The sequence below is a fragment of the Podarcis melisellensis genome, assembly GCF_964234715.1.
Source record: "Podarcis melisellensis genome assembly, chromosome: 10".
Taxonomy (NCBI): Eukaryota; Metazoa; Chordata; class Lepidosauria; order Squamata; family Lacertidae; genus Podarcis; species Podarcis melisellensis.
The window spans coordinates 71,315,477-71,343,459 of NC_138542.1; the positions used below are offsets into that span (position 1 = coordinate 71,315,477).

The 27,983-nt window shown below is 46.4% G+C and overlaps 1 protein-coding gene across 1 annotated transcript in view; it reads right to left on the minus strand.

Annotated features, from left to right (window-relative positions):
• The window catches only part of STRIP2 (striatin interacting protein 2), a 70,933-nt gene that overhangs the window by 13,209 nt on the left and 29,741 nt on the right, over positions 1-27,983 (minus strand). The window contains exons 3-14 of the mRNA XM_081926938.1: positions 24,446-24,520; positions 22,971-23,105; positions 22,489-22,609; positions 20,497-20,565; positions 18,578-18,684; positions 15,588-15,715; positions 13,535-13,720; positions 8,619-8,842; positions 7,512-7,577; positions 3,730-3,793; positions 1,227-1,298; positions 470-544 (exon numbers count right to left, since the gene is read on the minus strand). Of these exons, the coding sequence (XP_081783064.1) occupies positions 470-544; positions 1,227-1,298; positions 3,730-3,793; positions 7,512-7,577; positions 8,619-8,842; positions 13,535-13,720; positions 15,588-15,715; positions 18,578-18,684; positions 20,497-20,565; positions 22,489-22,609; positions 22,971-23,105; positions 24,446-24,520 (1,322 nt within the window). The remainder of the gene's footprint in view (positions 1-469; positions 545-1,226; positions 1,299-3,729; positions 3,794-7,511; positions 7,578-8,618; positions 8,843-13,534; positions 13,721-15,587; positions 15,716-18,577; positions 18,685-20,496; positions 20,566-22,488; positions 22,610-22,970; positions 23,106-24,445; positions 24,521-27,983) is intronic.

Consider the following 27,983-nt stretch of genomic DNA (forward strand, 5'->3'; position numbering starts at 1 on the left):
ACATGGTTTTTTTTTAAATGCTCAGAGGAAATCCGATTGGTTCTTACAAACACTGTGTAAAAAGTTCTTTTGTGAATAAAACGACCTGGGCTGAGGGGCGGGCGGGATTATTATTATTGGCACTTCCTCCCAGAGTCTTGCTGGTCAAGCCTTGTGTGTATTCTATTAATCAGAGTCCAATCCTTCCTTGCTTTGGGAACGCTACAGGTGCAGTCGCTGTCTCTTAACCTAAACTACCTCACAGGGCTGTTGAGAGGTTAAAATGGGAAAGGGAGAGAACCGTGCCACACCACAACGAGCTTGGAGAAAAGGAGAGACATGAATGCGATCAGTCAATGTAATCCAGTTTGCCACAAGTGCAAATGGCACACGACTGATTTGCCAATGCCCTTTCCCCATTGCTACGTCTCAGCACTGCTAAGGTCCCGATCTTCATTTTCCCTCCTGCACGCAGACAGATGATACCCACCATGTACTGTGGCAAGTTGTACAGCATCACCCGGTAGAGTATTTCGCAGGGCGTCTCCTGCACGTCCTCTTCCCCCTGAAGCACGACAGGATGGATACAGGAAGGAGAGATGGGAAGGGAAGGCTGTGAAGTGCAGCTGTCACACCATTTTCCAATCCAATCAGGAAACAAAAGGGGGTACAGGGCAGCTCCACTTGCAGCCCAATACTCAAAACCAGTTTCTGTTTTTGACCTTTAAATCCCTATGCAGCCTAGGACCCACGTACCTACAGGAACGCCTCTCCTGGTATGCCCCACAGAGGACCTTACGGTCCACAAATGACAACACTTTGGAGGTCCCAAGTCTCAAGGTGGTTAGATTGGTCTCAACTAGGGCCAGGGCCTTTTCAGTACTGGCCCCGACGTGGTGAAACGCTCTATCACAAGAGACTAGGGCCCTGCGGGACTTGACATCTTTCTGCAGGGCCTGCAAGACAGATCTGTTCCGTCTGGCCTTTGGTTTGGACTCGGTCTGACCCTTATGTTTCCCTCCCCTTATGGTCTTGATCTATGGGCTGCTTTTAAAATGAGGCTGAATTGACCTACGCCTCCACGGACAGCTGTGAGTCCAATAAATGCCCCGTACATCCTTCTAGATTTGGGAACTTTCTTCTTGTACATTTTCAGGTCAAATAGAATGAGATTTAGGAGCAGGTATACGCTGCTGTTCTGAAAAACTGGGGTGCAGCCCAAGAGACGGATTCAGAAGGAAGCTTACCAAAGACATGGGACACTTCTCCAGCTCCTCTTCATTCCTGATCTGCACTTCGGAGATCGAGACATATTTATGCTGGGGGACAAGATGCAAACGGGAGGCTTCGGTCAAAAGATCACGGCAACTTGAACGGCAAACCAGTGGGCAGCCCCAATGTGATTATCAGACACCTCCAGAGTGGAGGGTCCCCTCGGGTTCCTTTCTCATTGCACCACCATGGCAGGTGGTCAGAGAAAGAATTACTGTAGAGGCATCTCAGACCAGCTAGCAGGAACTTCTAGACAAAGTCTTCCAGGACCAAGAGCTATGGGAAGGACAGTAAGGCATAATCCCTGAGGGATTAATGACTGAGGGACTAATGCACAACTGACGGGACGCGGGTGGCGCTGTGGGTTAAACCACAGAGCCTAGGACTTGCCGATCAGAAGGTTGGCAGTTCAAATACCCGCGACGGGGTGAGCTCCCGTTGCTCAGTCCCTGCTCCTGCCAACCTAGCAGTTCGAAAGCACTTCAAAGTGCAAGTAGATAAATAGGTACCACTCCAGCGGGAAGGTAAACGGTGTTTCCGTGCACTGCTCTGGTTCGCCAGAAGCGGCTTAGTCATGCTGGCCACATGACCCGGAAGCTGTACGCCGGCTCCCTCGGCCAGTAAAGCGAGATGAGCGCCACAACCCCAGAGTCGGTCACGACTGGACCTAATGGTCAGGGGTCCCTTTACCCTTTACCTAATGCACAACTGACAAGTCCTTGTTAGGATTTCATACTCGCCAATGCTGATTTTGTGATTGGTTATATTTCACACGCCTGTCTGAATGGAACCTGAGAAAGGACAACTGTCTTATCTCTCTTCCGGTGTGAGAGTCTGTGAACCTGTACCGTATTTTTCTCTCCATAAGACACACTTTTTTCCTCCTAAAAAGTAAGGGGAAATGTCTGTGCGTGTTATGGAGCAAATATGTGGTCGGTCGCTGGCTCCCTTTCTGGCCCCTTGCCCAGGCCTCCAGTGTTGAATGTTCTGCAGACGGAGGCAGTTTCCCCCCCCAGCAACTTGAGACTGGCTGATTAGATTATCTGTCTGGAAACTGTAGAAACAGCTCCCTTTCCTTTCCTAAAGAAGCTGCAGAACTGTGAGTTGAACCCCACAAAAAACAGGATTTTTTTCCCTTTGCAAAAGAAGCTGCACAACTTTGAGCTGATCCTTCAAAAAACGGGGTTTTCTCCCTTTCCTCCTGTAAAAACTGGGTGCGTCTTAGGGTCAGGTGCATCTTATGGAGCAAAAAATACGGCAATTTCACTATTACGCTGTTCTGTTTGTTCTCGGAGCTGGAGAGAACAGACGCCATAATGCTGTTGTCTGTAAATATTCTGTAAATAAATAGTACCGTATTTTTTGCTCTATAAGACTCACTTTTTCCCTCCTAAAAAGTAAGGGGAAATTTGTGTGCGTCTTATGGAGCGAATGCAGGCTGCGCAGCTATCCCAGAAGCCAGAACAGCAAGAGGGATTGCTGCTTTCACTGCGCAGCGATCCCTCTTAATGTTCTGGCTTCTGAGATTCAGAATATTTTTTTTTTCTTGTTTTCCTCCTTCAAAAACTAGGTGCGTCATGTGGTCTGGTGCGTCTTATAGAGCGAAAAATACGGTAGTTTAGAACTACGATACCTCTATCTTTTGCTTTGTCAAGAGAGAAGGCTAGTGTGCATAAATCAATTTGGTTTATGTCGCTGGAGGGCCCTGGAGAAGAAGGGGATGTCTTTTCCAGAGCTATGCTCTACGGAGGACACTCAGAGGTTGGGGGTGCTGCAGATAGCCCGGAGTGCTCTCCCAACAGTCCCCACCCCACAAAACCCACCATCAGAAAGAGAGGCGCCATCATGTAAGCGCCTAAGTTAGAATTTACCTGTTTTAAGGTCTTTTAAGGTGGAGGGAGATGTGGTGGACCTGTGGTAAAGTGAAGGGCTTCTGGGAATTAATTTACAATGAACTTAAAAAATCTTTAAATATACTTTTCTAAAAAAGCCCAAAGCCTTTCTACTGGGATTGACAGGAAAGGAAATTTTAAAAAAAGCCTCTTTCTATATGCCACGGCGGCAGCAAGAACTATGTTGGCCCAGAACTGGGAAACGGATGTAATACCTACTATTATGGAATGGCAGGTTAAAATGATGAATTATGCAGACCTGGCCCAAATATCAGGAAAATTAAGAGACCAGGATGAACAGAAGTTTCAAGAAAGTTGGAGTAAATACTTGACGTATATAAGAGACAACTCTAAAACTTTAAAGACACTGGCAGGGTTAGAATAACTCTAACAGTGTATGGTAGATAAAGTAAAACATACAAAATGCATGATGTTAGAATTTATATGATACTTACCGAAGGCATGGAGGGAAGTCCAAAGCTCGGCAGAGCTTAGATAAATATGTGCTTTATTTGTATAAGGTATGTATGTATGTATGTATGTTCAATGAAAAATCAATAAAAAATTAATTAAAAAAAGAATTTACCTGTTTTAGGGTCTTCACACTTTCGTGAATGGGGCGTGGTAACCCCACTAAGGTATCTGTGTCCCTGAAAGAGGGAGGGGGAGATAGGGGGCAGGAATGAGAGGCTTAGTGTCAAACCATCATCTAATTATCCATAGTGCAGTTGATCTCTCTATCAAATAACAATTTCTCCACCTTGCATCACCTTCTATTTTTTAAGCTGCGGACCATGCAACAACAAACACGCCAGCCATCGTTTGTTCCTGTACCTCTCAACCATTTGCATTGTTAAAATATAAATATACACAGACTCAGAAAGCCTACTAACTGACTGACAGATTCGCCTAATTTGACACGGTTTTCTGCAATTGCCTTTAAACTCAAACGAACAGGGATTGCAATAGATTCTCTCCTCTTACTGGATGAGTTACATATTTTCTCTTTCATCAAGCAGAGGCTGTTAGATCATGAATTTCAAAAACGTTATCGTATTCAGCCCTCTGTATGCGCATCTGTTTACTGACGTTTGCGGCCTCGTCAGGTAATGATGCCCAACTATTTTTATAATTTAGATACCCCTTTGTATCGTAGAGTTTTTTTAATTAGCCCGTTTAAATGAATTCCCCTTATTTGTAATGTCTGGAAGGTTCCAAAAAAATACCTTCCAGAATAGACTTTGCTCCCATGGTATAATAATAATAATAATAATAATAATAATAATAATAATAATAGTTGTTGTTATTATTATCTATACCCCACCCATCTGGCTGGGCTTCCCCAGCCACTCTGGGCGGCTTCCAACAAAATATTAAAATACAGTGGTACCTCCGGTTAAGCACTTAATTCGTTCCGGAGGTCCGTTCTTAACCTGAAACTGTTCCTAACCCGAAGCACCACTTTAGCTAATGGGGCCTCCCGCTGCCGCTGCGTGATTTCTGTTCTCATCCTGAAGCAAAGTTCTTAACCTGAGGTACTATTTCTGGGTTAGCGGAGTATGTAACCTGAAGCATATGTAACCCGAGGTACCACTGTACAGTAATGCATCGAACATTAAAAATTTCTCTAAACAGGGCTGCCTTCAGATGAATACACCAGATACAATATAGCATATACCATATACAGTAATACCTCTGGTTACGAACCATCCTCCTTGCGAACGCTCCCGGTAGCGAACTTTGCCCTGGGATGCGGGTGAAAGTCGCACTCCGTAGGTGTGCGCACGCAGTAGGAGGCCCCATTAGCAAAAGTGCGCCTCAGGATAAGAACAGTTTCCGGTTACGAACGGACCTCCAGAACGAATTAAGTTCATAACTGGAGGTACCACTGTAATTTTGAACCTGGACCCTGCAGCCATCACCACAGGCCCTTCTTTGTGTGCCTCCTCCAGAACGGGCCTTTTCTGAAATGTCTGCCGCACGGCATGATGAGATTGCGTGGCCCAGGTGCCCCTCAATCACGGAGGCAAGGGGGTGCAGCACTCCTGGAGGAGCGCAGAGAGAGAAAAATGCCATGGTAATCTGTAACAGCGAAACCAGACACCTCAGCAGCCCCAGCTGCAACAAAACATGTCTCTCCTGTATTGGTTTCTACTGCCATATCAGGGCTTGTAGCTCTCCAACGGTTTGACTTCACCCCCAAAGGCACCGTCTTCCATAAATGGTTGAATTAGTCAAAGGCCTGTTTTTGTTAGAATTCCTGCTCCGTGATTGCAGTCATGGGACTGTTGTCTACCACATGACGGTGTATGTTTTGACTCCACGGAGTGGGAAGTGACAAAGACAGGATGTTTGTGTTACTGTGTTCCGTGAAGTGGGACTATTGTCCTTTGTCTTTTTCTCCTTGCTGTCTGATGGTGGAGAGAGAGGGAGCCATGTTGCAGTGCTCCGTGTGGGTTTATATGTAAATAAAGTAGATTAGCCAAAATGCTGAGTTGCTGAGGTCTGTTACGCAAGCTGCGGATCCCTAAGTGTGCCGGTGTCTGTTGGCATCGGTCGCTGTGATGTTCTGGCAGAAGTAAGCTTTTGAAGCTCCCAAACGATCGACCAGGAGGGAGGGAACATGCCAGTCGGGCATGTGTCTCTGCCAGGGTCCTACTCGAGAGTAGGACAAGCTCCTGACAGTTTTTGCCTGGCACCTAAAGATATGTAACGAAGGCGCCAGGCGAGCCTCCCTGGAGAGAACATCCCACAATCAGACAGCCACTGCAGAGAAGGCCCTGTTCTCGTGCTGCCACCCTCTGGACCTCTCGAGAAGGAGGCACACAAAGAAGGGCCTACGATGATGACTGCGGGGCCAGGTCAGTTGATGTGGGGAGAGGCAGTCCTTTATGTTTTGTGGTGCTGAGCCATTCAAGGCTTTATAGGTCAAAACCAGCACTTTGAATTGGGCCTGGAAACTAATTGGCAGCCAATGCAGTCGGACCAGAATTATCATTGTACAGTGGTACCTTGGGTTAAGTACTTAATTCGTTCCGGAGGTCCGTTCTTAACCTGAAACTGTTCTTAACCTGAAGCACCACTTTAGCTAATGGGGCCTCCTGCTGCCGCTGCACCACCAGAGCATGATTTCTGTTCTCATCCTGAAGCAAAGTTCTTAACCCGAGGTACTATTTCTGGGTTAGCGGAGTCTGTATGTAACCCGAGGTACCACTGTATGCTCAAACCGTTTTGCTCCAGTGAGCAACCTGGACGCCTAGTTCTGCACGAGGCTGACGCCCCTCGTATAACATGTTGGAGTAATATAATAATAATAATAATAATAATAATAATAATAATAATAATAATAATAATAATTTATTTATACCACGCCCTCCCTGGCCAGAGCCGGGCTCAGGGCGGCTAACACCAATAAAATCACAGTAAAAACATAATGGTGGGGGAACCAATTTAAAATACAGGTTAAAATACAATTTAAAATGCAGCCTCATTTTACGAGTAGCCGATGGATCAAGACTATAAGGGGAGGGCAACATAAGGGTCAGACTGCGTCCAAACCAAAGGCCAGGCGGAACAGCTCCGTCTTGCAGGCCCTGCTAGATGCTCTGCTGAAAGGAGTGATTTTGGGGGGGAAACCACATGGGGCAAAAGGGTCAGTTTTCTGACAATCAAGCCGCACCACCTCTAAGATCATAGCTGTCAACTTACAGATTTGAAAATAAGGGACCAGCAGCCTCGGAAATAAGGGATTTTCAGAGCTCAGGTATGTTCAGCTTCTCTGAGCCCCTCTGAGCCAAAGGCAGAAAGCCCAGCCAGCAGCCAAACGAAGCCTCAAGCAGTGGTTCCCACAGCGCAGCAACCCGGCAAAGGGGATGCAGCAAGGAAAACCACCGTCACCTCTCCGCTGGGAAGCGCTGAGCAAAGGCGAGTCCCCAGGCAACATGGCGGATTTGATCGGCACAAGGCAGGCAAGCTCCACCCCCCAGTCGTTCTTAGACTCCTTATTGGGTGAACAACGCAGCCAAGCAACACAGTTGGAGCCACAGTTGGAGGGAGAGGAGCTGCTTCCTTTGAAACCTGGGAAATTTACGGGACATCATCAATAAGGGGCACGGTGCTGGGATAAGGGACTTTCCCACCAAATAAGGGACGGTTGACAGCTAATGTCTATGATTAGAGCCCTGACATGCATGGTTGCAAACCCACTGTTATTCTGCAACATGCAAGCCAGCTCCTAGGAGACAAGTCTCTCCTCCATTCAGCCGGCAGCCCAGTCAGTGATCAACGTCGAGCAGAAACCTTCATCTCAAGAAGCCGAAAACAGCCCCAAAGTGCAACCCTTCTCTCCCCAAACGGATAATAACTCACCGCCCAAGCGTGAATCCAATGAACTTATTTCTGCTCGCCTCCAGGAAATGTTCTATGTCTTTCTGTCTGGAAGACAAGCAGGATGTTTCAGCGGCGGCGAGGTGGGGGCAGTGGTGGAATATATAACAAAATTACACCACACATCAGGGGGCAGGACGGGGGGACGGGGGACGACCCTCTCCAATATCTAGGCAGCTTGAGAGGAAACATTCTGCCTCCAGCTGATCTGTGTTCAGATGGCATCACACAGAGGTGAAAAGGATTTATTCTGAATATGGGTTTGTAGGCCAAGCGCAATAAGCACGGAAGCCTCTCTACATCACAGCTCTTGCACAGAAGCAAATTAAGTGCTCATCGCATCCCAAATAGCCCCGGGGACTTCAGATTCAACCATGTTCCCTGTTTTATTTATTCTCTTTGAAAAATCCAGTTCTTTTTCTTTTGAGGGGTGGACTGCAACAATTTGGATATGGGCACACAGTTCGAAGGACGCCCCTCTCCCAGGGCTGGTTTAGCCACACAGCAGAATTTAGGAATTTCTCATGCAGAAAACCAGGGACGCAGGTGGCGCTGTGGGTTAAACCACAGAGCCTAGGGCTTGCCGATCAGAAGGTCGGCGGTTCGAATCCCCGCGACGGGGTGAGCTCCCGTTGCTCGGTCCCTGCTCCTGCCAACCTAGCAGTTCAAAAGCATGTCAAAGTGCAAGTAGATAAATAGGTACCACTCCAGTGGGAAGGTAAATGGCGTTTCCATGCGCTGCTCTGGTTCGCCAGAAGCAGCTTAGTCCTGCTGTCCACATGACCTGGAAGCTGTACACTGACTCCCTCGGCCAATAAAGCGAGATGAGCGCTGCAACCCCAGAGTCGGCCACGACTGGACCTAAAGGTCAGGGGTCCCTTTACCTTTACCAAGCAAAAAACCACCACCACATCAGGGACAGACACACTAGTCCTGCTTGCTCACCCTTGTTTGCTAGCTTTCTCCTTGCAGGGAGATTCCAAAGATGCAACCTGAGTTGCTGCAGCCGTTCCCCTACCAAGCACTTGCACGGATCAGGCCCCAGGACGGGATCTCGCTCCGAAGGGTAGGAGCCAGGGGTGGGAATACCTGACTTTGGGGGCCCAGGGAAGCCCCTTTGGGAAGGAGACCCTCTCGACAGGCGGGCGAGGGGCCGACACGGCCTGGATGACGGTGTCCCGCTCCAAGAGGTCCAGCTCCCCTTCGATGCTGTTGTCGATGTCATCGGGCTCCTCCTCATCCACCAGCACCTCATCGTTCTTAAATGGGTCCCTCTCGTTGTAGATGTCGAGGCTGTCCTGTTTCATCAGAGGCTGAAGGTGAAAGAAGGAGGAGAATGACTGTTTTGGTAGAGAGGAATTTAGTAGCCCATCCACAGCTGCCTCCAGAACTGGTCCACCCATGAGGCGGGATGGATAGCGGCTGGGGGCACTGCTATACGGTGGTTCCACTCCTTCCTCCTGGGCCATGTCCAGAAAGTGGAGTTGGGGGATGAGTGTTCAGACCCCTGGGTTCTCACTTGTGGGGTGCCTCAGGGTTCTGTCCTCTCCCCCATGCTTTTTAATATCTATATGAAGCCGCTGGGAGAGAGCATCAGGGGGTTTGGGCTGGGTGTTCATCAGTATGCAGATGACACCCAGCTCTACCTCTCTTTAAATCAGAACCAGTGAAGGTCCTGTGTGAGTGCCTGGAGGCAGTTGGAAGATGGACGGCAGCTAACAGATTGAGGTTGAATCCTGACAAAACAGAAGTACTGTTTTGGGGTGACAGGAGGCGGGCGGGTGTGGGGGACCCCTGGTCCTGAATGGGGGAACTGTGCCCCTGAAGGACCAGGTGCGCAGCCTGGGAGTCATTCTGGACTCACAGCTGTCCATGGAGGCTCAGGTCAATTCTGTGTCCAGGGCAGGTGTTTACCAGCTCCATCTGGTATGCAGGATGAGACCCTACCTGCCCACAGATTGTCTCGCCAGAGTGGTACATGCTCTAGTCCTCTCCCGCTTGGACTACTGCCATGCGCTCTACGTGGGGCTACCTTTGAAGGTGACCCGGAAACTACAACTAATCCAGAATGCGGCAGCTGGACTGGTGACTGGGGGCGGCAGCCGAGACCACATAACACCTGTCTTGAAAGACCTACACTGGCTCCCAGTACGTTTCTGAACACAATTCAAAGTGTTGGTGCTGATCTTGAAAGCCCTAAATGGCCTCGGTCCAGTATACCTGAAGGAGTGTCTCCACCCCCATCGTTCTGCCTGAACACTGAGGTCAAGCACTGAGGGCCTTCTGGCGGTTCCCTCGCTGTGAGAAGCCAAGTTACAGGGAACCAGGCAGAGGGCCTTCTTGGTGGTGGCTCCCGTCCTGTGGAACGCCCTCCCACCAGATGTCAAAGAGAACAACAACTATCAGACTTTTAGAAGACATCTGAAGGCAGCCCTGTTTAGGGAAGCTTTTAATATTTGATGCATTACTGTATTTTAATATTTTGTTGGAAGCCGCCCATAGTGGCTGGGGAAGCCCAGCCAGATGGGCGGGGTATAAATAATAGATGATGATGAAGCAGCTGCCTTGGGTGGCAGAAACGCAAGATGTGGCACTCCACCACTTCTGCTGGAACGTCCCGCTCAGAGTTTTGCGAAAGGGAACCATTTCAGCGCAGGGCCCTGCTGCCCATCTTCCCTTCCCCTGGGGATCCAGCAGATCCTTCTGACGTTCCTACGATCACACAGGGGCCCCACAAGCTGCCACCACGGGCATGCAAAGTCAATATCCAATATTGCAAGCTTGGCGTGGCAGCAGAAGTTGGTGGTCCTATAGCATGTCCCTGGCTGCAAAACTGATAGCGGACTCCTGGATACGTATTTGCCCTGGCTGCACCACAACTAGATTCACCAAAGCCAGAGCCTGAACATTTCTCCCGCCCAAAAAACCAGTCTAATCTTAATTTGGATTGTATTTGGTTGGGAGGAAACAGAGGTGAGGCAAGTTTGCTTCAAAACAGCAACTTCCAAAAAAAAAAAAAGAAAGAAAAGAAGTTTTTGGGTTGTTGTTTTAGTAGTTCTAATCGAACCCTTGAGATGTAGAAGGTTAAAACTTTACATTTGTTTGGACACTTAACTGGCTATAGGAAAAATCAACATTTTAAGCAGGGGTGAGGGGGGTCATTTGGGCTTTTTCATAAACCTCCTCTAAAAATATCATTTTAACAAAAGACCATTAAAGACGGCCTTCCTTTCTACCAATGAACACAACTTTGCAGCAGTGTCTTACGCGTGTTTATTCGGAAGTCCCACTGAGTTAAATGGGCTTTACTTCCAGGAAAGTGGCCATATATTTGTAGCCTGTCCTTGACAAAGGCTGCAATTTCCTACCACTTACCTGGGAGCAGCTCAAAGGGACTTTTTTCTCATTTATTCATTCCAGGTTATTTCTAGACTACTAATTGTTCAAACCATCACTTCGGAGGAGGCACGCAATAGGTTTGCACTGCAGAAATCTCAACACCTCTTGAGGCAGCTACAAAACACCCACATTCGCCGAGGTTTTGAGTTTTGCTGAAAGGTAATCGCTTTTAATCATGCATTTAATTCAAATGAGCGGAGGGAGTGGATGAAACACATTTTTTTAAAGGGAGGTAATGTGTCTGTTATGACTGAGTTGGCTTCAAAATGAAGTCCATATCATGGTATCCAGTTTCATAGTCTCTGACCTGGTAATATATCACGAATCACGATGTGTGTATTTTGTGCGCTATGCAAAAATCGGGAAAGAAATGGTCGTGTGGAAGAGGAGGATGAATTTGGGTATATTAAGGTTAGACCTTCAGACCATATGGTCTGAAGCTCAACATCAAAAAAACGAAGATCATGGCCACTGGTCCCATCACCTCCTGGCAAATAGAAGGGGAAGAAATGGAGGCAGTGAGAGATTTTACTTTCTTGGGCTCAATGATCACTGCAGATGGTGACAGCGGCCACGAAATTAAAAGACGCCTGCTTCTTGGGAGAAGGGCAATGACAAGCCTAGACAGCATCTTAAAAAGCAGAGACATCACCTTCCTGACAAAGGTCCGTATAGTTCAAGCTCTGGTTTCCCCAGTAGTGATGCATGAAGGTGAGAGCTGGACCATAAAGAAGGCTGATGGCCGAAGAATGGATGCTTTTGAAGTGTGGTGCTGGAGGAGACTCTTGAGAGTCCCATGGACTGCAAGAAGATCCAACCTCTCCATTCTGAAGGAAATCAGCCCTGAGTGCTCACTGGAAGGACAGATCCTGAAGCTGAGGCTCCAAGACTTTGGCCACCTCATGAGAAGAGAAGACTCCCTGGAAAAGACCCTGATGTTGGGAAAGATGGAGGGCACAAGGAGAAGGGGATGACAGAGATGGTGGGACAGTGTTCTCGAAGCTACCAGCATGAGTTTGACCAAACTGCGGGAGGCAGTGGAAGACAGGAGGGCCTGGCGTGCTCTGGTCCAGGGGGTCACGAAGAGTCGGACACGACTAAACGACTAAACAACAACAAGGTATCTTAACTGTTGAAGATGCAATAGAGTTAATGCTTCTCTAAAACATGTTTTTTCATTGTCCTGTATTGAAAGATTTTTGGCAGAAGGTAACTGAAACCACCAACAGAAGTGCACGGAACAATCTTACATTTACAGAGCAAAATATCTTCTTGAGTTACATACCCAGAACATGGAACCTCACAAAAGGATGATATGAGTGGACTTTCTGCGCCCTGACCACTGCAAAAAGACTGATACTGATGAACTGGAAAAATAAAAATGTAGCTCCCTTCTAAGACTGGATTGAAGACTTAAACAAACTCGCAACAAATGAACAACTTGCATCTAAACACAGACTTGCCAGGGACAAATTCCATGATATTTGGAATCCATTCTTACAAATACTGTAATAGGTTAAGATCTGGTGAAGAGGAATAACAACCTTGTAAAGTATACAGTTTTGGCTCCCCCCCCCCTTTATTTTCCCTTCTATACAGGCTTTTCTCTCTTTTATCTGTATCTCACCATGTTTAGGGCATGTATAATCACGGACTTTTTGAACTTTAAATAGAGATGATTTTGGTTTTTTTTAAAGTGGGGGAAACCATGAAGCCAGCCATAGCTCCATCCTGATTCCAGACTTATTACGTATCTAGAGGGATATGTAGACAGCGGTACGACTGTATATCACAATGTTTAGCTAGTGATATACCGTATTTTTCGCTCCATAAGATGCATTTTTTTCTTCCTAAAAAGCAAGGGGAAATGTCTGTGCGTCTTATGGAGCGAATGCGTGGTCCCTGGAGCCGAATTGCCCAGGGGCGAAAAACAGATAGTGCTTTTTAAAAAAAAAGAGGGAAGGGGGTGCTGAAACAAATCCGCTGATCGTTTGCCGATCGGGGAGAGAGATAAGGGATGCTAGAGATAAAGGAAGCTGCCTGGAAGGGGGGAGGTAAAGACAGCCAACTTGCATGTAGAGGAGACAGGAATACTAAAACAAGCAATGAGGAGAGAAATTAGAAGAAAAGGAGGAGCAAAAAACTGCTCCAACTAAGGAAAAGACACTAAGGCGAACAAGAGGGAAGGGAGTGTTGAAAGGAAACAGCTGATTAGTGGGATCGGAATAGAGATAAGGGTCACCCCAAATTCACCATCAGATCACATAGCATGTCCATGGCTACAGCCTGCACCCAAAAAATAATGCATCCACTGTTTCGTGGGGCAGCAATGGTGCAAAAACATGATTACAAAGCACGGATCCACATGGATCCTCAAGATTTTTGCATTGGGTCACCCCAAATTCACCATCAGATCACATGTCTGTGGCCACAGCATGAACCACAAAAATCACACATCCACTGTTTCGTTGAGAATATTTTTTTTCTTGTTTTCCTCCTCTAAAAACTAGGTGCGTCTTATGGAGCGAAAAATACGGGTATCACCTGGGTTTTGCCCAGTCCTGGTTGGCCTTAGAGAGGTGAGACCCCCCCCCCAAATCTCCTACCCTCCTGCTCCGGTGCCCCCGCTGCTTCTGCTGCTGCTCCACTAGCTCGATGGCGTAGGCGGGGGGAGAGGCTGCGCGCATGCTGCGCATGATTTGGATGCTGTCCTCTGGCAGGGGGGGCAAGCCCAGTTCCTGGCGCTTCTTCACCTTCATGGCCTGCAGAGCGTCAAAGCCTCCCAGGGTGAACTGCAGAGGAGAGAGAGAGAGAGAGATGGTCCCAGGCATAGCTGTCAACTTACAGATTTGAAAATAAAGGACCAGCAGCCTCGGAAATAAGGGATCAGCAGCCAAAATAAGGGATTTTCCAAGCCAAGGTATGTTCGACTTCTGAGCCCCTCCGAGCCAAAGGCACAGAGCCCAGCCAGCAGCCAAACGAAGCCTCAAGCGGTGGTTCCCACAGCGCAGCAACCCGGCAAAGGGGATGCAGCAAGGAAAACCACCGTCACCTCTCTGCTGGGAAGCGCTGAGCAAAGGCGAGTCCCCAGGCAACGCGGCAGATTTGATCGGCACAAGGCATGCAAGCTTCACCCCCCGGTCATTCTTAGACTCCTTATTGGGTGAGCAACGCAGCCAAGCAACCCAGTTGGAGCCTCCCTCCTCCCTGGCCGGCAGGGAGGGAGGAAGAGGAGCTGCTTCCTTTGACACCCGGGAAATTTAAGGGACATCATCAATAAGGGACAGCAGTGGGACACGGTGCTGGGATAAGGGAGTGTCCCGCCAAATAAGGGACGGTTGACAGCTATGGTCCCAGATGGGTCCTGAACAACGCAGCCTGAGCCCACTCTGCTTGTCCTAAAGCACCATTTGTTGGAAAGACATGGCAAATTTAACGAACAAATAAACAAGCAAATGCAGATTTAACAGTAAATCCAGCAGGACTGAACTGATATGCTTCTACAAAGCAATTCCTGCGCTCTTGTCTTGACCAGCTGTTGCTGATGGTGTGAGATATTTTTTTTGCTCCATCTGGGGAAAGTACAAAGTTCTAAAGACAGCTCCAATACACACCAATTTTGTAGCCGCCGCCCCCCGGCCACAAAATTAAGCTTGCAAAAATCATGCAAGCTTTTACATGCGCAATGCTTTATTACGTTTTTATGTGTTTAATATATGTTGGAAGCCACCCAGAGTGGCTGGGGAAGCCCAGCCAGATGGGCGAGATACTAGCTGCTTTGCTTCTCAATATAATCCAGTCTGAGGCGGGTGGCGCTGTGGGTTAAACCACAGAGCCCAGGACTTGCCGATCAGAAGGTCGGTGGTTCGAATCCCCGCGACGGGGTGAGCTCCCGTTGCTCGGTCCCTGCTCCTGCCAACCTAGCAGTTCAAAAGCATGTCAAAGTGCAAGTAGATAAATAGGTACCGCTCTGGCGGGAAGGTAAACGGCATTTCCATGCGCTGCTTTGGTTCGCCAGAAGCGGCTTAGTCATGCTGGCCACATGACCCGGAAGCTGTACGCCGGCTCCCTCGGCCAATAAAGCGAGATGAGCACCGCAACCCCAGAGTCAGCCATGACTGGACCTATTGGTCACGGGTCCCTTTACCTTTCTAATCCAGTTGGCCTCTGTTATTTTCTCCTACCAATAGGTAAAGGTAAAGGGACCCCTAACCATTAGGTCCAGTTGTGAACGACTCTGGGGTTGTGGCGCTCATCTCACTTTACTGGCCGAGGGAGCCGGCGTACAGCTTCCGGGTCATGTGGCCAGCATGACTAAGCCACGGACATGCTGTTTACCTTCCCACCAGAGTGGTATCTACTTGCACTTTGACGTGCTTTCGAATTGCTAGGTTGGCAGGAACCCATTAAGGACTCTATATGGGCTCTTGGGTACCCCAGAAGGGAAAGAGAGCAGTTTTTTTTCTTATAAGGAAACTGAGCTCTGGGTAAGCGCCTGGAACCCCCGACATCTCTTGCCGCTCGGAGACCGGGGTGGCACGTAACAGAGTGTTTTTTCTTCGAGCCCCTACGGCAAGCATGATTTGCCACAGGCCACAAACACGCGTCGCTTGAGCCAGAGTTGTTCCTGTCGAAAGGCAAGCTCAGGATCTCACTCACCACAAGGACCTTCCAGAGCAAAAGCAAGACTTTCTTCATGGGGAAGTGGGGAGCGTGTCCGCTGCAGAACTTGGTCACCATGGTGAAAAGAAGGAGTGCAAACGGCTCCTCGCCGTGCAGTGGAAAACCTGGGAGGGTGAGGTGGGGAGACACAAGTCAAAAGGGGCCGAGTGTGGGGTTTTTTTGCAGGCTATTGATGCAATACAAATACTATAGGAAGTCAGAAGGAAGTTAGATTAGCTTCAACCAGAGCCAGGGCCTTTTCAGCACTGGCCCCGACTTGGTGGAACGCTCTGTCTCATGAGACCAGGGCCCTGCAGGATCTGATTTCTTTCCGCAGGGCCTGTAAGACAGAGTTGTTCCACCCGGCCTTTGGCTTGGAATCAACTTGATCCCCTCCCCCTCTTTCCTTTCTCCTTCTGTAATGGAACTCCTATTTGGGGACTTCCCTGGCTTTTTTCTGGCCCACGTAAGACCAGTCTGGATAGTTGGCCTGGGTGAAGATTTTGCGTTTTCATCCCCAAAAAGTTTTTAATTTGAGTTTCTACTGAAATGAGGCTGCATTTTAAAGTTGTGTTTTAAACTTGTTTTTAAGTTGCATTTTAATCAATTGTTTTATACCTGGTCTTAGCCACCCTGAGCCCGGTCTTGGCTGGGGAGGGCGGGTATAAATTAGAATTATTATTATTATTATTAATTAATTATAGTGGTAGAGATATGTACTGGACCGTCCACAAGTCGTTCTCTTTTATGTTCTTCCCAAAGCTTCCCCAATGTTGTTATCAGTTAGATTTTCCTATTTGCTTGCGAATGAGGTCTCCAAATGACTTCCATTTAAATGCAAGGGTCTTCGTAGTGGTGGCTCCCCGTTCGTGGAATGCTCTCTCCAGGGAGGCTCACCTGACACCATCATTATATATCTTTAGTCGCCAGGCAAAAGCTTTCCTCTGTAACCAGGCCCTTGGCCTTTAACTGTCTGCAGCCTTCGTAATGCAATCGCATATAAATAAAAATTATAAAATTGCATTTTAACCTGTATTTTAAATTGGTCCCCCCCATTATGTTTTTACTGTGATTTTATTGGTGTTAGCTGCCCTGAGCCCGGCTCTGGCCAGGGAGGGCGGGGTATAAATAATAATAAGAAGAAGAAGAAGAAGACGACTACAGCTGCACGTATGTTATTGGCCCAGAGATGGAAAGAAGCTAAAGTCCCTACCAGAGAAGAATGGCAGATCAAGTTGAAGGATTATGCTGAAATGGCTAAAATGACAGGAAGAATCAGAAATCAGGAAGACCAAAATTTTAATAAGGAATGGAGGGAATTTATAACTTACCGTATTTTTTGCTCTATAAGACTCCCTTTTTCCCTCCTAAAAAGTAAGGGGAAATGTGTGTGCGTCTTATGGAGCGAATGCCGGCTGCGCAGCTATCCCAGAAGCCAGAACAGCAAGAGGGATTGCTGCTTTCACTGCGCAGCGATCCCTCTTGCTGTTCTGGCTTCTGGGAGTCAGAATATTTTTTTCCTTGTTTTTCTCCTCCAAAAACTAGGTGCGTCTTGTGGTCTGGTGCGTCTTATAGAGCAAAAAATACGGTATCTCAAAAACCATTGCAATCAGTTAAAATTGTTAGTAGGATTGGAATAACACGTAGTTTAATGGTGAAATTTGGATACAACGGAGAGGTAAAATATTTGGATTATTATAAAAGATGCAGGAGGAAATGATTAACAATAGGACCCACATCTGATTCCGGATCTTCCCCATCAACTTTGCCAACTCTACGTATTCCACCATCTTGACCTGCCATTCCTCCAATGTTGAAATTTCTATTTCTGAGCCAGAAGTTTCCTTGCAGCCGTTGTGGCGTACATAAACAAATTTACATCTTTCTTTTTTAATTTCCTCTCGGACTGGAGCAAATTTGTATTTTATGTGAAAGCACATTGTAAACATTCGAAAACGTTTGTGGGCTTGAGTTGAAATGTTTTGTAATGTGAAAATAAGGAACCGATTGACATATAAAGAGGTGAAATATAAAAAGAAGATAAAAGGTAAAAAAGTGGCTATAGAAATGCTAATAATTTAGTAAAGATGTTTGGAAGTCCGAAAGAGGGAGCGAAGGAGGTCGATGCTCAGTTTGAGCAATGCTTTAAGTTACAGGATTGTGTGACAGAATGTGAATATTATAAATATGGAAAACTCAATAAAAATTACTATAAAAATAAAAAATAAAATAAAAAATAGGACCCACAAAAGGGAGGAGGGAAGTCCAGGAGGTTCTGTGGAATCTGGTTTCTATGTTGTATATGCGACTGTAAAATTTTAATATGAAAAACCGAATAAATAAATTTATTTAAGGCCAAAAATTGGAAATTACAAGAAGTGCCAACAGTGGAAGAATGGCAGATGAAGATGATGGACTTTTGGGAGTTAGCCGACCTGACCAGAAGAGTCTGTGACCAGATTTAAATAAGCGATGTTGTAGAATATTATGGTTTAAAAGAAAGAAGGAAGGAAGGAAGGAAGGAAGGAAGGAAGGAAGGAAGGAAGGAAGGAAGGAAGGAAAGAAAGAAAGAAAGAAAGAAAGAAAGAAAGAAAGAAAGAAAGAAAGAAAGAAAGAAAGAAAGAAAGAAAGAAAGAAAGAAAGAAAGAAAGAAAGAAAGAAAGAAAGAAAGAAAGATGTTAATTGACTAAGTAAATTTTATGTGAAAATAGTTTTGGAAAACTGCTGCAATGGTTTATATAGAAACTCAGCCAGGGGGACTTGAGGAAGTCACCCAACAATGTGAACAAAAGTGGAATTAGTTAGGATAAATGTTTGTTTGTTTTCTTTTTGATGTTTTCTTTTTATTTGTTTGTTATAAATTTAGAAAACTAATTAAAAAAATTGAAAAAAATGAAATAAATAAATTGATTTAAATTGATTCTAGACTACACAGAGGGAGGAGAAGAAAGCCCCCGTGCCCAATCAGAGAATTGACAAAAACCTACTGAGCTCAGTCCTGAACGTATCGCGGGCGGCCTTCCACGTAGGGGGGTCCGTCTCCATCTCCACACGCATGGCTTCCACCATGAGGTACATGACGCTCAACAACACCCTGGCAGGAAAGCAGAGAGGAGAAATCAATGTCCCGAAGCAGAGGACCTGAACCCATTGCCCACCCCAAGAGAATGACGCCCCCCAATGAAAAAAATGTTCCCAGCAAGGACTTCTAAAGTCCAAAAAGAAGCCCTGGGGGAAAAGATTGGAAGAATGTGGAAGAATGGCAGATGAAGATGATGGATTTTTCGGAGCTGGCCGATCTGACCGGAAGAGTCCGTGACCAGAAGGAGGAGGAGTACCAGGAAGAATGGATGAAATTTTAATGATTATTTAGTTAAATAAGTTAAGATAAATTAATTGGAAAAAGCTTGCAATTACCACATAGGCTTGGGATTTAAATACGTAACGTGATGAATTAATATGTTTAATGCTGAATGGAGAAGAAAGAAATATGTTAAATGATTAAGTTAATGATATAAGAATTTTGATGTGGAAAACCGTTAAAACGATATACACTGACATTCAACTAGGAGGATACAAGTCACTTAACAATGTAAATAGGATTAATTTCAATATGGTTATGATTTAGGTTTGTTTGCTTATCTGTTTGTGTGTTTATTTGTTTGTGTGAAAATCAATTTTAAAAAATGGGGGGGGGGGAGAGATTGGAAATAAGGATCTCTCTATAGCAGGGGTTCCCAAACTGAGTGGTACCTGAGATTACTGGGTATGGAACAACTGATTGGTTCAAAATTGGGAAAGGAGTATGACAAGGCTGTATTTTGTCTCCCTGCTTATTTAACTTATATGCAGAATTCATCATGCGAAAGGCTGGGCTGGATGAATCCCTAGACGGAATTAAGATTGCCGGAAGAAATATCAACAACCTTAGATATGCAGATGACACAACTTTGATGGCAGAAAGTGAGGAGGAATTAAAGAACCTTTTAATGAGAGTGAAAGAGGAGAACGCAAAATATGGTCTGAACCTCAACATCAAAAAAACGAAGATCATGGCCACTGGTCCCATCACCTCCTGGCAAATAGAAGGGGAAGAAATGGAGGCAGTGAGAGATTTTACTTTCTTGGGCTCCATGATCACTGCAGATGGTGACAGCAGCCACGAAATTAAAAGATGCCTGCTTCTTGGGAGAAAAGCAATGACAAACCTAGACAGCATCTTAAAAAGCAGAGACATCACCTTGCCAACAAAGGTCCGTATAGTTAAAGCTATGGTTTTCCCAGCAGTGATGTATGAAAGTGAGAGCCGGGCCATAAAGAAGGCTGATCGCCGAAGAATGGATGCTTTTGAATTCTGGTGCTGGAGGAGACTCTTGAGAGTCCCATGGACTGCAAGAAGATTAAACATCTCCATTCTGAAGGAAATCAGCTCTGAGTACTCACTGGAAGGACAGATCCTGAAGCTGAGGCTCCATTACTTTGGCCATCTCATGAGAAGAGAAGACTCCTTGCAAAAGACCCTGATGTTGGGAAAGATGGAGGGTACAAGGAGAAGGGGACGACAGAGGGCGAGATGGTGAGACAGTGTTCTCGAAGCTACAAAGATGAGTTTGACCAAACTGCGGGAGGCAGTAGAAGACAGGAGGGCCTGGCGTGCTCTGGTCCAGGGGGTCACGAAGAGTCGGACACGACTAAACAACTAAACAACAACAAACCAGGGAGGGAAGTGTGCTAGTGGGATTACCTGGGCGGGTTGCTAGGAGACCAGAGAGGTAGCAAGGATTGCTGGAGGTGCAGATGGCTGAATCAAGCTCATCTGATTGGAATTTGAAGAAATGTGCAATTAATTGTTTTTAATTTTACTTGGTCGTTTACCGACAGTCGTAGGGCAACATCAGGGACTCACCTGAGTTCGGTGCTGTCAGCCAGGGAGATGGCTGGCTTCCTCAAGGCGCTCCCCGATGCTTGGCTGTTGCTGGAATACACACACACAGAAAAGATCGAGTGAAATACCACCAAATTGTTCCTTCTGGAGACTTTAGATTGGGGATGGGGGCGGAATCACTGGCAATTAATTGTACCCTGGCAGATGGCTTGCAATTGCCGGACTTGGGAAAAGCATCCGTCTCCTGCTAGCAGATGGAGGGGAAGTACGACAATCGCGGAACGTGGCAGCTTTTAAAATTATCTTTAAATTATTATTTCTGATGACCAGGGTGAGCCAGCACGGCCAAATTTTAATCACCACCTCGCCGCCACCCAAATTTGCCTGCATGCCACGAACCGCTTCTGAGATCCTTCTCTATGCAAACCATCAGAGGCGCAGTGAGTCAGCGTATGAGAGAGAGAGAGCCTTTTTAGTGGTGGCCCTCAGAATGACAATTAGGGAAATTATTTATTATTTCTTCAGTTTCTATCCCGCCTGTCCTCCAAGGAATTCAGGGTGGCAAACGCAATTCTCCACCTCCCCGATTAAGTCCTCATAACAACCCTGTGAGGTAGGTGAGGCTGAGAGACTGCGGCTGGCCCAAGCTCACCCCGTGAGCTTCAGGGGCTGAGGGAGGATTCGAACTCTGATCTCTCAGGTCGTAGTCCAGCGCTCTAACCACTGCACCACCACTGCCCCCATCACTGACCGCAAACAGCAAAAGCCATTTCACTTTAGGAACTTCCTTATCGTTCCAACACTGGCAAAGATATTTCTTATCTACTTGCACTCTGACGTGCTTTTGAACTGCTAGGTTGGCAGGAGCAGGGACCGAGCAACGGGAGCTCACCCCGTTGTGGGGATTCGAACCACTGACCTTCTGATCGGCAAGTCCTAGGCTCTGTGGTTTAACCCACAGTGCCATCCGCGTCCCAATTTAGCCTGTAGTAGGGCTTTTATATGTAATGCCCTAGCTATGCTAGAGAGCAGCCACTCCATAATTTGTCAAGCTCCTTCTCTTCAAGGGCACCAAGTAGACTACTGAATCTGGCTGCTCATGAGTGTGTGTTGGGGGAATAATAATAATAATCATAATAATAATAATAATAATAATAATAATAATAATAATTTATTTATTTATACCCCACCCATCTGGCTGGACTTCCCCAGCCACTCTGGGCAGCTTCCAACACAATATTAAAATACAGTAATGCCTCAAACATTAAAAGCTTCCCTAAAGAGGGCTGCCTTCAGATGTCTTCTAAAAGTCTGGTAGTTGTTGTTCTCTTTGACATCTGGTGGGAGGGCGTTCCACAGGGCGGGTGCCACCACCGAGAAGGCCCTCTGCCTGGTTCCCTGTAACTTGGCCTCTCGCAGTGAGGGAACCGCCAGAAGGCCCTCGGCGCTGGATCTCAGTGTCCGGGCTGAACGATGGGGGTGGAGACGCTCCTTCAGGTATACTGGGACGAGGCCGTTTAGGGCTTTTTAAAGGTCAACACCATGGAAACGTACTGGGAGCCAATGTAGGTCTTTCAAGACCAGTGTTATATGGTCTTGGTGGCCACTCCCAGTCACCAGTCTAGCTGCCGCATTCTGGATTAGTTGTAGTTTCTGGGTCACCTTCAAAGGTAGCCCCACATAGAGCGCATTGCAGTAGTCCAAGTGGATCTTGGACCGATCTGCTGCCACTGAAACATATTTCCATCCTCAAATCCCTCGTCCGGCGGCCAGGGTGGCCCCGGATGTGTTGTCCACCACTGCTTCCCCTACCCAGTCCTTGCACGGTTTGCTCTTGCCACACAATGAGTTCCACAGGTCAATCTATGAGTTTTTGTGAAGCAGAACTCCCCCTCCCCAATGCACACCTGATTTATTTTTTAAAAATTGAAATAGCTATTTCCAAGAACAGAGTCAAAAGGAGCCCGCACTAAAATGCAAGCTTCAGATCCTGTTTTCAGAATAATATCTTACGCCATCTCCATGTTCAGCAACTCCAGGAAGGCAGTGAAGGTCCCCATGTGGTACAGGAGGAAGTTGTTGTGCCGGGACCAGCGGAGGACGTCTGCCTCTGTGTCGCACTCCCCAAAGACTCCTGGGAAGCAGAGAGGAGGGGAGGAAAAAACCCAGTAAGGGGGGGGCATGAGACATGAGATGATGCTGTCCATTTGCATTTCTTAGTACAGAAAGTATTGATCTGATGTGCGGAGATCTTCCCTATTCTACTTAGCTCAAGAGGCTTCTGGAAGGTTTCTTTCTACGTGAAAGAAGCAGGCAGAAGGTTTCTGATGTTTGGGTTATTCCTTCCGGGAAGCTGAGTACAGCTGGTACCTGTGATTTTGGCTTGTGTTCAATAATACATTTCATTTTCTTTCTCTGAAAGAGAAAATGTTCTGCCCCCAAAGCACGCTGCATTTGGGCTGCTGTTTTCAGCCAGACCAAGACGACTTGGTTACCTTGTGCCAAGTAGAGGATCGCCCGGGCGACTTTCAGCCTCTTCTCTCTGTTGACTACTTCCAGCCCATCCAGCAGCCGCATCACATAGGCCTTCTGCTGAGCCACGTCCAGCTCCGACCACTGCTTGTCCTTCACTGCGGGAAAGGAAGGACCCCAAAAAACAAAGTCTGAACATCACTGCCAAATGGCCCCCCCTCTCTTTTCCCTAGCCCCTTTCCAGGAGTTCAGCTAACTCCACCAGGAGTTCCCTGGTTGGCACTGAACCATGGCAGGGCCTTTTCAGCAGTGGCGCCCTGCTCGTGGCATGCCCTCCCTGGCAAGGTGCGCCTGTCTCCATCGCTATTAACTTTCAGGAGAAATGAGAAAACATTCCAAAGGGGTCCAAACTTCAATGTCTAAAACTCCTGGTAGAGGACAAGGATCTAGAGATCACGCTCAGGGTGGCCAAATTCTGTGCGACTGCCATAAAACTTAGGGAATGAGCTGTACTACCAAAATGATTAAGGTTTTAAATGACAACTTTAGTTTATATTTTAGTGAACAAGATTTTTAACTGCCGCTATATGCGAATTGTCTCTGTTATACCCAACTGCAATTCAATGTATTCCTGTATTCAATGTATTCAAGATGAATTTTAACAGGAAGAAATGTGAAGTATTGCACTTGGGCAAAAAAAATGAGAGGCACATATACAAGATGGGTGACACCTGGCTTGAGAGCAGAACATGTGAAAAGGATCTAGGAGTCTTGGTTGAGCACAAACTTGACATGAGCCAACAGTGTGACGCGGCAGCTAAAAAAGCCAATGCAATTCTGGGCTGCATCAATAGGAGTATAGCATCTAGATCAAGGGAAGTAATAGTGCCACTGTATTCTGCTCTGGTCAGACCTCACCTGGAGTACTGTGTCCAGTTCTGGGCACCGCAGTTCAAGAAGGACACTGACAAACTGGAACGTGTCCAGAGGAGGGCAACCAAAATGGTCAAAGGCCTGGAAACGATGCCTTATGAGGAACGGCTAAGGGAGCTGGGCATGTTTAGCCTGGAGAAGAGGAGGTTAAGGGGTGATATGATAGCCATGTTCCAATATATAAAAGGATGTCACATAGAGGAGGGAGAAAGGTTGTTTTCTGCTGCTCCAGAGAAGCGGACACGGAGCAATGGATCCAAACTACAAGAAAGAAGATTCCACCTAAACCTTAGGAAGAACTTCCTGACAGTAAGAGCTGTTCGACAGTGGAATTTGCTGCCAAGGAGTGTGGTGGAGTCTCCTTCTTTGGAGGTCTTTAAGCAGAGGCTTGACAACCATATGTCAGGAGTGCTCTGATGGTGTTTCCAGCTTGGCAGGGGGTTGGACTCGATGGCCCTTGGGGTCTCTTCCAACTCTATGATTCTATGATGTGTTTTATGATTTTCCTGATATTGTAAGTGAGCCGGAACTGGTCTGGGACTGCAATAATAAAATTCAAAGATACCTTGTGTTTGGAAATCCTCCTCAAAGCACTTCTGGTTGGCGGCAAACTCTGGCTCTTCTGTGTAGCTGTACAGTTCTGTCGGAGAAAGGGTAAAGAGGGGGAGACGAATTAGCGCCTGCCAGAGCCACTGTCCCTGCCTGTTATGTACTGAAGTTCTCACCCTGGGCCAGCAGGAGGATACTGTAGATAGTTATGCAAATAAGGGATCGAAAGTGACGTTCAGTGATTGGATAGAAAGTTTTAAAAAGTTGTTACAGTTACGTTGTACTGGAGCGCTATATAAGCAGGCTGACTGTACCCTTCAGTTCAGTTCTGTTCTGGCCTGTGAATAAACAAGAGCTGTTTGAAGAATCACTGTGTCGTCTGATATGTTCACCCACAACTTGCCCATCCTAAGAGCAGGGCAAGCAAGGTAGCTCAGTGGGTAGAGCACGAGACTCTTCATCTCAGCACCATGGGTTCGGGCCCCATGTTGGACTAGACGTTCCTGCACTACAGGGGGGGTCCTTTCCACATCTAAAATTCTAGGATTCTTTTTTAAAAATAATAATAATAATAATTTTATTTATAATTTCCATTTATATACATTTCAATAGTTTGACAATAGTTCTAACTCAATGTGCAGGAAATGATAAGAATAAATTTAATGAACCACAGAAAGAGGAGGAAGGAAGGTTTGAAACAGGCCTAGGCAAACTCGTCCCTCCAGATATTTTTTCTTTTCAAAAATTTTATTGACTTTCCAAAATTTTAAACAAACAAACAAAAATCATAGCTGAACTTGATCCAATCTTAGTAACATTGTTAAATGACTTCCTCAAATTCCCTTGACTGAATTTCATTATATATCAATTGTAACGGCTTTCCAAAATAAAATCTCATAAAATTTACTTAATCCTCTTAACATCTTTGTCTCTCTTCATCTTAACTTTAAACATGTTATTCTTTAACTTCACATATTTACATCCTTAGCCTATCTATTTTTTTGCAAGTGATTCTATTTAATTTATCTTAGCATATTTGAGTAAATAGTCTTTGAAATTCTTCCATTCTTCCTGGTGCTCCTCCTCCTCCTGGTCCAGCCCTCCAGATGTTTTGGGACTACAATTCCCATCATCCCTGACCACTGGTCCTGTTAGCTAGGGATGATGGGAGTTGTAGTCCCAAAACAGCTGGAGGGCCGAGTTTGCCTATGCCTGGTTTGAAATGCGAGAACTACAATTCTACGATTCATGGCCTTCCAGTTGATGCTTTTAGATCCATCCAAATCAGTGGCCATCGCAGCCTCCTGTGGCAATGAGTTCCACAGACTAACTATGCGCTAGATGAAGAAGTATTTCCTCTTATCTGTCCTTTCTTTTGTCAGTTTTTTAAAGCCTTTGCTCCTAGGGGAGTCGCTCCCTCTCCTTGACCCTTTTAGCTGCCCCATTCCAAGTCTGTGATATCCTTTCCAAGATGAGGCAACCAGAACCACACACAATATTCCAAATGCCTTCGCAGCGTAGACTCGCCCAGTGGCATTATGGCATTGGCAGTTTAAATTTCGATTATTAGAAAAATGTTAAATTATTTTTGTATGCCACAACCGCTGCTCGTATTTTGTTAGCTGAAAAGTGGAAAACCCAAGAATTACCAACGATAGAAGAATGGCAGATGAAGATGATGGATTTTTCAGAGCTAGCCGACCTAACCGGAAGAGTCCGTGACCAGAAGGAAGAGGAGTATCAGGAAGAGTGGAATAAATTTAATGCTTATCTAGTTAAATTTGTTAAGTTAAACTAACTGAAAACAGCTTGCAGATACTTAGTTGGCTTAGGATTCTATTTATGTTAAGTGATGAATTAATATGTTTAATTCCATAAGGTGAAGATTTAAGGATGTTAATGTTTAAGTTAAATTTCATTAGAATTGGGATTTGGAAAACGGTTAAAAGGACATGCAATGAAATTCAACCAAGGGGAAACGAGGAAGTCGCTTAACAACGTTAATAAGTGTAATTTTCAATAAGACTATGATTTATGTTTGTTTGTCTTGTGTGTGTGTGTGTGTTTGTTTATAATATTGTGAAATCTAATAAAAAAATTTTTGGAAAAAATAAATAAATGTTGATTATTTTCATGTGCTGCTTTGGGGAGAGGCCTTGACACATGGGTGCCCGCGCATGCATGTTCATGCGACTGCCAAGCCCTCTGCAAGAGGGACTTCCTATTTTTAGCTCAGGGGCCTCTTGTCGCTGGCGGGGCTGGAATGCCTGTCGCCGGAGGGCAAATGGATTAGACAAATTCGTTGGGGAGAAGGAAGGCTATCGGTGGCTCGTAGCCACAGTTGAAGGCAGCAGCGCTTCTGAACCCCCATTGCTGGAAACCTCAGAAGGGGAGAGTTGCTCTTGCGTTCGAATCCTGCTTGGGGGTTTCAGCCACTGTGGGAGCAGGGAAGCTGGACTAGTTGGGCCAGTTAAAATATATTGTTGTTGAGTCCTTTAGTTGTGTCCGACTCTTCGTGACCCCCTGGACCAGAGCACACCAGGCCCTCCTGTCTTCCACTGCCTCCTGCAGTTTGGTCAAACTCATGTTGGTCTCTTTGAGAACACTGTCCAACCATCTTGTCCTCTGTCGTCCCCTTCTCCTTGTGCCCTCCATCTTTCCCAACATCAGGGTCTTTTCCAGGGAGTCTTCTCTTCTCATGAGGTGGCCAAAGTCTTCAGGATCTGCACAAACTGCGCTCTCTCTGCTACGCTGTAAAAGGTAAAGGGACCCCTGACCATTAGGTCCAGTTGTGGCCGACTCTGGGCTCGCTTTATTGCTCCAGCTTCCGGGTCATGTGGCCAGCATGACTAAGCCGCTTCTGGCAAACCAGAGCAGCGCACAGAAACGCCGTTTACCTTCCCGCCGGAGCGGTACCTATTTATCTACTTGCACTTTGACGGGCTTTCGAACTGCTAGGTTGGCAGGAGCAGGGAACGAGCAACGGGCGCTCACCCGTCACGGGGATTCGAACCGCCGACCTTCTGATTGGCAAGCCCTGGGCTCTGTGGTTTAACCCACAGTGACACCCACATACGCAGATGCCCGCCCTATTCTTCCGGACCCACTGTCTCCCACTTCCTGGGTGGGACCGCGCTAATGTTGCCCGGAGTCCTCCCTTGCCAGCGTGACTGGCACACACTTGGGCCACCGCAATCCTTGGAGATGAGGAGTTCTCTATAAATACAGCGCGATATTATTACACATCCTGTTACTGACGATGTTGTGGTCCAAGAGTGACCCGGCACGCAACAGATGTCTATTTTAAAAGCAGTTGCGAAAAGAGAGAGAGGTTTGCAACTAGTAGTTTTCATGACACTGCAACTGAAATAAAGAAGGAATTTAAATTATTTGCAAAAAAAAAACAGGGAAGAGAACTGTATAACTCGCTGCAGCAAAGAATTCCGGAGTGTTTGATCCTTCAGTTGAATCACTTGCAAAACTAACAGGGAGAATAAGAGGAAATATTATTCAAGAATTTAATAAAGAATGGTTAAGTTTCAAAGAATATCTTT